Genomic DNA, 11043 nt, shown 5'->3' on the forward strand with positions numbered 1-11043 from the left:
TGTAATGAAATCCGGCCCGATGGCGTAGACAGCGCTGGAGGATCTGTTAACGGCTTCCGTGCCGTTGTCCGTGATCTGGGCCTCCATGTGGCTTGAGGCGAGACGGGACCCGGGACGCTGGTCATCTGCACGCCGAACGGCACATCAGGGCATGGGGACGACTCGCCCCTATGATCTGGGGAAAGATAATGGATAGAAATTAATTAAAAACCAAGTTTATAATTGAATGAATTTTGTTGTGATATTATAGTTGATATTACTTTTAGTTATTTTTATTATTTTATTTTTCTGCATAAAAAGCCTACTATTTCTACAAGGTATAGTTTAATTCAAATATACCCAAAGAAATCTCATTTCAATGATGACATCTATATTCTAGCAGAATTGCGTAGCTGTTTATAAGCGAATAAATTCTTTTCCCTTTTGTAAATTCAAACAAGAGGCAATTACAAATTCAATACGTAAATCCGATGTCAAGCCCCGTGTTTGTTTTCTAAATGGCAAATCATTCCGACGGTAAACAATATAAAATGCACATCGAGGATGCTGGAGGAATATTTAAATATAGGAAATAAATCGAAAAAGTCGAGTAAATATATTTCTGATATGCAAAATGTAAGTTAATAACATCTGCAATTGAAATTCAATGAATTATACTAATAAAACTGATTTATAGCTTATATTGACAAATAGAGAAATAATCTTTAAGAATATTATTATTAATTGGAAATTTATACGCAGAAATCTAGACTAATGTTCAATGTAAGCTTATATAATTCCTTTTAAAGACACAATAAACTGAATTAATTCAACTAAATTATAGTTTGGTAAAATGTTTGAGAAATTTTTTAATTCGATATCAAACTATATCGAGTGGTGTATTGGCGATCGTTCCCAATTTTTTCTTCACAATCAAATATACCAAATTCGAAATGCTAATCATAATTTTGGAAATACTGTGTTGTAAGACATATGTAAGTTCTAGAAACATTTTTCTATTACGATAAAAACTAAAAAAAGCCTGAAAAATCATAGTGATAATTTTTGAAGTAGAACTTCTTTAGGCGCAACTAGGGTGTGAATCCGTACAACGGAAGTGCGTTACGGCCGAACTGTAAGTCATTCGCTCTTGATGAAATCATTTCAATATGCTTCGATTATGATTAGTCGTCGTTTATGCAATTAAATAGAGATCTGTCTTTGTATGAGTACCGACATCAACGTTGTATGCGTACCGATATCAACAAGGAAATCGGCATAGATAAATAAACATTTTAAAGTTACATCGTAGTACAAATCTTGATTTAATAAAAAAAATGCCTGAATCAGAAGAATATTTTTCTGTTCAAAGAATGAGATTATATCGCAAAAAAGTAAAAAAAAAATACAAGCAGTCAATAAATGTATGTTCATTTTAATTACATAAAGTTCTTCAAACACAATTACATGATGAGTGAAGTTGCAAAAACAATATTTGTTTAGGCGTTGGTTAACATAATCCACTGTGTGAACGAATATTATAGAATTTATTAGTCAGCAATTACTTTATTTATCTAATTACAATGTATTTATTTTTTCTGAAACGCCATCTTGTACAGTAGCAAATAAGTTTTACTTCAATCGCGTGTGAACCTTACGCGCACTTTTTTTTTATTACACCATTTGTATTAAATATTTATTTTTAAATTTGAAACTATATTTATTTGTTTCTGAAGTTCAATTTTACTAAGTAATTAATATTAAATGGCATGTAAATCTTTGTAACAATATTACAATACAAAAATTGTATGCATTTAAAAAAGATGAGCATTATTTTATTATTTGGCATAAAAATATCCAAAATATGTTTGTCACGCGCTTATTTTCATTTTACGTTTAATATTCAACAACACCTCTAACATTTGACCGAAAATTGCTTTAATTAACACTTATATTAAGCATAAAAATCTCCTTTATTCGCACAGCCTTCCTTTAATATATATTTTCATTGAAAAACGAGTCCCAGCTCCGACGAGCGTAGAAATTAACAGAAATAACGAGTTTGAAATTGCAATAATGATGTTACGGCATGAATAGCAAGCGAGGGCACCGCGGAAAATGCGGTTCCTTAATTATATAAAATACTTCTCGCAAAATCATCTAATTTTGTTTCCTCAACGCTTGGAGGAATGCCAATATTTTATTTACTTCCGTCATTTGGTCCCCAGAAGAAACCTTGATTAAATTTGAATTTTCTCCAATGGGAAGTGAGAAAAAAAATGTCTGGAAAGAAGCAGTCGGTAGCTCGGTAAAAATATTGATCACATACAATAATTTTTAATATTTTCTATACCAAGGTATAAATCTATTTATATGGTTTGATATTACATAACGTTGTTGAAGTGAAACCAATTAAAATCAAAGGGGAAAACTTCGATACAGTAACTTTATAGTTATGCAATACAACTTTAAATGCAGTTATGCAATCTATAATAATTTTGCCTGGACACAGGTTATGTAATTTTCCGGAAGCTCAGATATTCAAGAGGTAATTCAAGTAGCAAATATTAAATTTGTGCTCCAGCTCTTGAATTTGCATTAGAGCGAAATATTTTACATCTATTTTCAATGTAAAATTACATATTGAATTGATTTGAACTTGCTGCGTTTTTCGGAACTAAAAGTCTCCTTTGTACTCAAAAAAATATTTACTTCACCCATCATTTATAAATATTTTTCTATTTATAGTTCTACTGCATTATTAAATTTGAAATCAATATTAAATCAGATAAAAACAGTATCCCCAGGCCAGTTTTTCATATCGAGAGCAAATAAGAGTTGTAAATCAATAAAAATCAAATCATAAGATCTATTATATAGGTTTCTATTGTGAACACGTTGCCTTCGGGCGATTGTTTGGGAGATTTTCTACACTCGTTCTTATAAAGAAAAATTTAATAGAAGAGCTGATAAATAATAATAGAAATAATAAATCCTGAATAAAATTTTATCAAAAAAGTATCATAATTATAAAAACTAATCGAGCAACTCAGTGGTTGTCTTTTCTCTTTATGATGATATTATTATTAGATACTTCTGATAGATGTGTGATATTTGTTTCACCGATGTTCCAAATTTCTATTTTTGCTTGAAATCAATTTTCAATTTGTTTTCAATCTATATTTGGCAGTGAAATCAAGTATTACTACTGTTGACCAAAACTTTCATCCCAAGGCTACAAAAGCTAATAATTTCTTTTTTTCAGATTATTTCCCGGTTGGGATTTTTCTCAATGCATTTTCTAAGCTGGGAATATTTCTTGGCTCTCTGTTTATTATAGATTATATGTTGAACGAAGCATTGTGTGTCGAACAGTACGTGTAGTTTTGGTTCTAGGATTTTTCACTTGACAAAAAATCCCTTTGACAAGGCGAAATCCTTTGGCAAATAACAAGCTCGAAGCACGTAACTCGAAGCAATCGCCAACCGAGGCACAATTGCTGACAAAAATGTTAACACACACTTATATATCTCAAATACAAGTAGAAATGTATGTTAATATTTAAACTAGTGGTATATGACGTGAAGTTTGATAGAACTTTTTGTTTGATAGTCAAATATTCCATGAGTAAAATTAAACAGCGGATAGAAATTCGTATTGCACACGAAACTAAATACGAAACCTAAAAGAGTGCAAACAATATGTATGGAAACAGAACTGATATTTGACTATTCTGAAACAATAGATAATTTATATGTATTTGCATTCTCGTATCATTTGATGTTTATATTTTTAATTTACATACACACACATAAATGTATGTAAGCAGCCTAAATAAAAAACAATAACTAAGTTTATCACTATGTGAATAATCCCATATCAACCTAACCACATCCTTCACAAACACATCAGTAGATTTTAAAGTGCAATTAAAAATAAATCAAACTCACTAAATATGATATCAACATCGGAATATCCGTATAAACAACTTCAACTTTAAAAAAAGGTCATGGCATACTATGAATCACAAATAATTAATCCTACAGTTGCAAATCTATAGTAAAATTATCAGTAAAACATTTTTTGCAAAGTTAACTATTATTGTCAATGAAATCATTATATAAAGACACGGATATGACTATGATCTATAAAAATTTATATTCAATTGATATGTAACATCACACAAGGTTGCAAAATTTCATTGTTAATACCTATATTCGCAAGTAAACAACAAATGCTATTTATTAATTCTAGATATTAAAATAGTTTAGTAATTAATTTTATTTGATCTTGTACTACCAAATTACGACACACAAGATTAAAAAAATTACCAATAACAAATTCTGTCTTATGCTCCACATTTAAAGAAAATGTTAAGATCATGAGCATTGAACTTACTATAATACATATTTTACTACAATACATATTGTCTCTATATATGAGTCTCTATAAGCCTCTATATATAGTATAGTCTAGTCTTGCCTATGGTAAAAATTCATTCTTTTATTCAAAAATAGAAAAAATAAGTAATAATACGGAGTTTTTATATAACAAACAGTATGAATAATAATGCATCAATTGATATGATAAGATAAAATTTCATAATTAATTATGTTTCAATTCCTAATTAGTGTAATCAACTGGGCCAATATCTTTATCATGTTTTCACACTTTTTAATGGTAAAAACCAGAAATTTGTGGAAAAATACATAAACATATAAATATCATTATATACTGATCACTAAACTTGGTAAAAACTTTCCTAGGTAGATTTTAATTATATGGAAGAGAGTAAAATAAAAATGTAAAGAATAACAATATATAATTAGGAAAAAACATTTTATGGAAATATGACAACAAAAAAGCAAGTAATTCAGAATAATTAAAGTTGACTTAAAAGGACCTACCCTTACCTTAGCTAAGGTTTAATTAATATAATCTTCTTCCTGTTTGATCGTATTGGATCTAGAATATCTACTGTTGAGTAACATTTTAATATTTTAACAGTATATAATAACCTCTACATATTCTAAATGCTTTCCCAGGCTATGTAATTATTTAAAAAAAAAAATAAAAAATAGCATATAAAAAGAACACGTATTTCTACATTCAAGCAACATACAGGTTGTAAAATAATAGTGTTTCCAGAAATAATGATAGTGAACATAGTAAATGATGTGTTCTATCGATAACTCAAATATTGATTAGATTTCCTTTTTTCCCAAAGCGTCATATCCGTATGCAATTACTACTAATTTATAGTATTTAGTTCAAATGCAATCTGCACGGTCTTATCGTTCAGCAAGTTTTCCACGTTTTCATGCCATGAATTGGAGCATGTATATATATTATATACGTGTATTTTAATATATATGTAGTCGATAGTCACATGCTCATTAGTAATTAATACTCTTGGCATTTCCAAAAACATTAATCATAACAAATGTGTCAGTAATTCAGGACAACGGCTCTTAACAAATGCGCCATCAAACGATGAAATTTATAGCGTTCCGTAAAACGCTCATTTGTTTAGCGATTACACATCGCGATTTCCTATCAATCGCAGATATCAGAGAAATTAATATATTTTAATGACAATTTCCGAGAATATTACAACTGGAATATTGGTGGTGTTATCTGCAATCTCGAGGAAAATAAATCAAAGTGAATAAATTGATACCTAATCCTGCAAAAATCTGTTCGAAATTGGAGGAAATAGATTCATTGATGTTATATTATTAATTATTATTTGTATACAATCTTTAGGGCAATATATAAAAAATATGGAAAGGAATATTATAAAACCAAGATCAAAATTATCAACACTCAACAAACATGCATGTTTATTAGGGTGGTCCTTAATATGAACATTCCTTGCTCCCAAGGGCTTCAAATGGTTCCAAATTGATAAAAAACAATTCTCAGAAAGTTTTAGCTCTTTATATTGTCTTTTTTTTCTATTAATAGCATCAATATTTCCTCGATCTTTCATCTCATTGGAATGTTACAAATTCTAAAGTGCTCAAAAATACCAGGAAATTTAGTACTTTTAAACTGTAAACATTTTATCATAGAGTCCATAACATTTCTGAATAAAATAAAAAGCAATTAATTTGATATGATTCACAATCATCAATGCTTTATCAGTAATATGAAAAGGTATTTCCTTGACAACAATCATGAATGCCACAGAGACAAATTGTCATAGAATTGTAAAACTAATATGTATAAAGTTGTGAAAAATGTTTTCATTGACTGTTATGTAATATTTGGCATTTCCCAATGAGTAAAATAAAATCTTCTAAATTTATAAAAAGAAAATGTCACAGAATTCTATATAAGTAGAGGCAAACTATAAAATAGTCTAGAAAATTAGGCAAAATTTTTCTTAATGAAGTGATATATTACTGAATTGCTTATTGAATTATTATTTTTTCATCAATACAAGAACAATTTTTTAGTATATTCAATAACATGAAAGATATATAAAATGTGAAATGAATTTATACATATCATTTACACCAAGTGTTCCTTAATAGTATTTCAAATGCCATGTAATTTACTATAATTGAATTAATGCTTACAAAACATATTCTCACAAATTTTCACTGAATAACTGAATTCAGTATCACATGCTATATCCAACATTTTCGAAGAATAATATAACGTAAAACCAAAAAAATGTAAATTATCAGATTTTTAAACAATCTGCATAGATAAAATATCCTATCATCCCACAAACTTTCACTGAATATCTGAAAACAGTCTCTTTAATATCCAAACTTTTCGAAGAATGAATTTAAGTAAAATCAAAATTGGTAGAATAAAATATCCTACAAATAAAAAAAATAAATATCATATTAAATAAAATAATTTTGAAAATTTCAAATTATTATTTTATATGATTATTATAAAAAATTTTAATTATATTATTATATAGATTATTTTACCAAAGTATGTGCCTGTAATCAAAATAATCGCCATGTAGTTGATAATTGTATATAAAGAGGTGCATCCATGCGATTCCTCACACGTTATTAATTTTTCATACATGGTTTACATCTATTGTGTGACATAAATTTAGATTTCTGGTTTTACATATTACATATTAAGTGCATTAGAATTTAATTTTGCAAAAATGAAACTGTGTTTGCAATTGTTCGTCGCATTTGTTGCATTTGTTGCTGTTGCAGAATGCCAAAATGCGGATTGTAAAGCTAATGGATCACCGGTAAGTAATAAAAATAATTATAATATTAATGTATTATAAAATATTTTAATAAACAAAAATTTTGAACAATGTAGAACTCAATAAAAGTTTAAAAATGTATTCTATTTTCTAGGCTAATAATTACATTTGAGAGGCGTGTACCTAAAATTTGTATTATTAGTATGTTCGACCTGCAGATTTTACTATTTTGAAATAAGTTTTAGTAATTATTTTCTAAAATAAATTATATACCATAATGCATGATTCAGTATCTATAGATAATGCGAACTAAATAAATAGATCATTAAAACGTCTGATAAAACCTAAATTATCAATTTGTACAATCCGACAAAATAAACGATGTTAATACCAGAGACAACTTGGCAATTCGAGTAGAAAAAGTTTTCGTATACATACTATGGGATGAAATATAAGAAAAGCAAAACTATTAAGAGTATTGCAAAAACCTCTTAAGAGACTAATGCTTCTCTAACTTGTCCTAAAGTCTTTAAAGATTACATAGCCTCTAATAGATTTTCTCCTTTTCACTTGTGAATATATATATATATATATATATATATATATATATATATATATATATATATATATATATATATATATATATATATATATATATATATATATATACAAATGTGTTCTGATAGATATTAATTTGGAAATATGATCAAACAACACTTTTTTGCACTAATTTATTAAATAATAATTTTACAAACGTTTCGAGACTAGGTTTTTCTCATCATCAGTACGTTATAATTTAAAATCTAAAATATGGAAACCAAGAAAGGAAAGAAATTAAATAGTGTACATACAAAGCTTTGAAGCACATGATCATTTTTTATAAAAGAGGACGAAATTGACTATAAAACTATTGAGAGAAGTTGTTTCCAAAAATATAAAATAGAAATGTCAGTAGTATAATAATACTAAATACTAATAATTCACTAAAAACATTCGTAAATTTCATAATGTGACCCCATGAAATGCCAAAGTATTTAAAGCACGCGCTGTTATAAATTTTTTGTTAATTTCATTCTATGTTTCTCTTCAAAATTTTTAGTGTTTCCAAGTTTTGATTAAATCTAAATTAAACCACATTTTAATATTTAGGTTTTGCCAAAAAATCACTTAATTTTTTTGTTTTATTATTTATTATTAAACCAGTTGATTATAATTTTTTATTAGTGTGAACGTGACTCAGAATGTTGTTCAAAAACCTGCATGTTCTATGCCCACAAATGTGTGTCTTCAGGACCCTTAGGACCCGCAATTCCTGAAAAAACTACAAATAAAGAAACCAGTAAAAATGAAATCAAGAAATCTTCTAATCCAGTCAATAGAATAAAAGTTATCAATGAATTCAAACCAAAGAACGAATGCGGAAAACATGGAGACCCTGTGAGTAAAATTTTGATAATAATAAATATCAACAAGCAAAAATCTAGAGGATAAAACTTGGGGATTTGACAAAAAAGACCAACTGAGTAATTTTATTTAATATTATTATATTGAGAAACAAGAGAAGCAACATATTTTCTCTCTTTATATAAATTGCTTTGAGTTCCGAAAATAAATATCCAAGAATAAATTTACCAGAAATTATTTTAAACATCCCTTGAAAAAACTTTGAATGAACTGAGAATATCTAAATGTCTCTTGTGAATTTCATAAATTAAAAAAAGAAGATATACAATAAAATTAAATAACAAATTAAATTTAATTTTATATATTTATAATAATAAAAATATATTTTTCTAGTGTGTATCAGAAGAAGAATGTTGCTCTGGCTTGAGATGCCACAAATACGCCAAAAGATGCCAAGTTATTTTACCAGAACCTGAATTTAAAGCACAAGTCAATAAATTGGGATAAAAATCTCTGAACAACAAAATTATTTAGCTTCTAACCAACAGTTTACATATTTATTTAATAATAATTTAAAAACACATATCAATTGATTTATTGTGATCCGATTACAAACTATCTTTGAATAAATTTTATAATTTTATTTTGCAGATTTTGTTTTATTTAAATTGTGTTTAGCAAATATTTTTGAAGTTGTAGGTACTTGAAATACAAAAACAAATAAATAAATAATACTTTTGTAAGTTAGCTATCCAATTTATTCATATTTATCTCTATTTTAAAATTCATATAATGTAAATTATACATGTTTTAATAAAAATGCGACGTTTATTTCAATTTTGTGGTTGATAAATATTGTCGTCAGTTTGTAAAACGCATTGGTCTTTATCACAACTCCAAATAGTTATACAAAATGAATATACGTCTAAAATTTATTGTAATTTTAACAATCTGGATTTCACTTTCTGGTTGGACAAGTATTGTGTTTGGTTACGAAAAAAATGATGTAAGTGAAGTATTTAATTTATCTCACTACGAAATTCAAAAAACATTTATATATCTACTAACTTTGTTTAGTACTCAAAGATGTCGGTAATAACACAAAACGTTCAAATTTCTAAAAAATCCGATACAGGTGATTTTTATAAAGCAAGTAGTCCTACTTGTGGACGTCATGGAGATCCAGTAAGTTGAAAATAATTAGATATTTGATAAAATGTTTTCATATCATGAACACGATTAGAAAAGTCTATAATTATACATAGCATTATTTGACCTAAATCAATTTTAATATTAATATTTTATATTTTAGTGTGTGAGTCCAAAAGATTGTTGTCCAGGTATAAGATGTCATCAATATGCAAACAGATGCCAAGTCATTATAACAGAGGAAGAATTATTGGCCCAGAGACCATGAAAATAAATTTATTTGGGAATTTTATAATAATAATTTAAACATGAAAAATAAAAATAATATTATTAAAATCAAATACAATAATGCAAGATAAAATAAGCAGTAATCTTAGTTACACCAGTTTTGACTCGATACATCTTTTACTAGAATGAGATCTCATATTCTTCGATTAGTACGGATGTTAAATTTTACTACGGTTTTAGTACCTTTAAGGTATTAATCCTTGAAGGGTCTTGAATCAGCAGATAAATTGCCTCGACCCAAGGCGTAAATGGGTCTCTTAAGTATCATGCTTGTTAAACCGAATGTCATTAAAATGGAATTAAATTTCTCGTGTTATTATCAAACACATTCACAAGATAAAATTCACAAATTCAAAAATTGCTAGAAATGTATCAGTTATATCTACTTTATCTTGTAAATTGAAACTATTAGGATACTTTGTAAAAAATTGCAACAACCAATTTTTATAAAATGTGTCAATGGTGATCAACTGTGTCAACTACCCTGATAATAATTATTTACTATATTTATTAATATCAAAGTTCTACCCTAGTTATATATATCTCATATAGTGCAGAATTAATTCTAAATCGCTTCAGTTAATTTGATTAGTTTAATCCGATCGTGAGCAAATTGGCTGCCAACATTGTTTGCAGTTACTCAAGGGCTCTAACTGTGTGAAATTCAGAATATAATCTTCAGGAAATTGCCAGTGCATAAATAATTGACAAATAATGGGTGTTAAGTAATGAAACTTAATAGAAATGTTTATCTAAATTTGGTCGATGGTCTTTTAGTAAAGCATTTTAAAGTTGAAGTAACAGTAACAATTCAAATTAAGACGCACGTGATAGCCAATTTCATTTGTTGGATAATCGTTCAGTAATTCTTAAATCAAAGATTTTTTTTAAATATGGTTTTTGTAATTTATCAAATATAGGTCTGATATAGATTTCAAATTAATTTCCGCATTTTTTATAATGAGCTGCTTGTTCTGTGTCATACTTCACAAATTTACCATGTTCAGTTAAAAAAATGTTCTGTTTCATTGTA

General features: G+C 27.3%; 2 protein-coding genes across 2 annotated transcripts; both read left to right on the plus strand.

The window, feature by feature from the left end:
• The first annotated feature begins 7027 nt into the window (after nucleotides 1-7027).
• On the plus strand, nucleotides 7028-9134 carry LOC113367821. Its single transcript, XM_026609402.1, has 3 exons — nucleotides 7028-7211; nucleotides 8394-8606; nucleotides 8967-9134. The coding sequence occupies exons 1-3, from the start codon at nucleotides 7119-7121 to the stop codon at nucleotides 9078-9080; spliced, it is 420 nt and encodes a 139-aa protein (XP_026465187.1). The 5' UTR covers nucleotides 7028-7118; the 3' UTR covers nucleotides 9081-9134.
• A 370-nt stretch (nucleotides 9135-9504) lies between these two features.
• Nucleotides 9505-9990, plus strand: LOC113367809 (omega-conotoxin-like protein 1). The gene is made up of 3 exons (XM_026609392.1): nucleotides 9505-9579; nucleotides 9651-9758; nucleotides 9886-9990. The coding sequence occupies exons 2-3, from the start codon at nucleotides 9660-9662 to the stop codon at nucleotides 9988-9990; spliced, it is 204 nt and encodes a 67-aa protein (XP_026465177.1). The 5' UTR covers nucleotides 9505-9579; nucleotides 9651-9659.
• Nucleotides 9991-11043: the final 1053 nt, after the last annotated feature.

The sequence above is a fragment of the Ctenocephalides felis genome, unplaced genomic scaffold (genome assembly GCF_003426905.1).
Source record: "Ctenocephalides felis isolate EL2017-DRISC unplaced genomic scaffold, ASM342690v1 CF-g0.4_SCAFFOLD_00736, whole genome shotgun sequence".
NCBI lineage: Eukaryota > Metazoa > Arthropoda > Insecta > Siphonaptera > Pulicidae > Ctenocephalides > Ctenocephalides felis.

Coding starts and splice junctions, on each gene's coding strand:
- LOC113367821 (XM_026609402.1), top strand. CDS start 7,119: ATGAAACTGTGTTTGCAATTGTTCGTCGCATTTGTTGCATTTGTTGCT. Junction 7,212..8,393: donor GTAAAGCTAATGGATCACCG/GTAAGTAATAAA, acceptor ATTTTTTATTAG/TGTGAACGTGACTCAGAATG. Junction 8,607..8,966: donor GCGGAAAACATGGAGACCCT/GTGAGTAAAATT, acceptor ATATTTTTCTAG/TGTGTATCAGAAGAAGAATG.
- LOC113367809 (XM_026609392.1), top strand. CDS start 9,660: ATGTCGGTAATAACACAAAACGTTCAAATTTCTAAAAAATCCGATACA. Junction 9,759..9,885: donor GTGGACGTCATGGAGATCCA/GTAAGTTGAAAA, acceptor TTTATATTTTAG/TGTGTGAGTCCAAAAGATTG.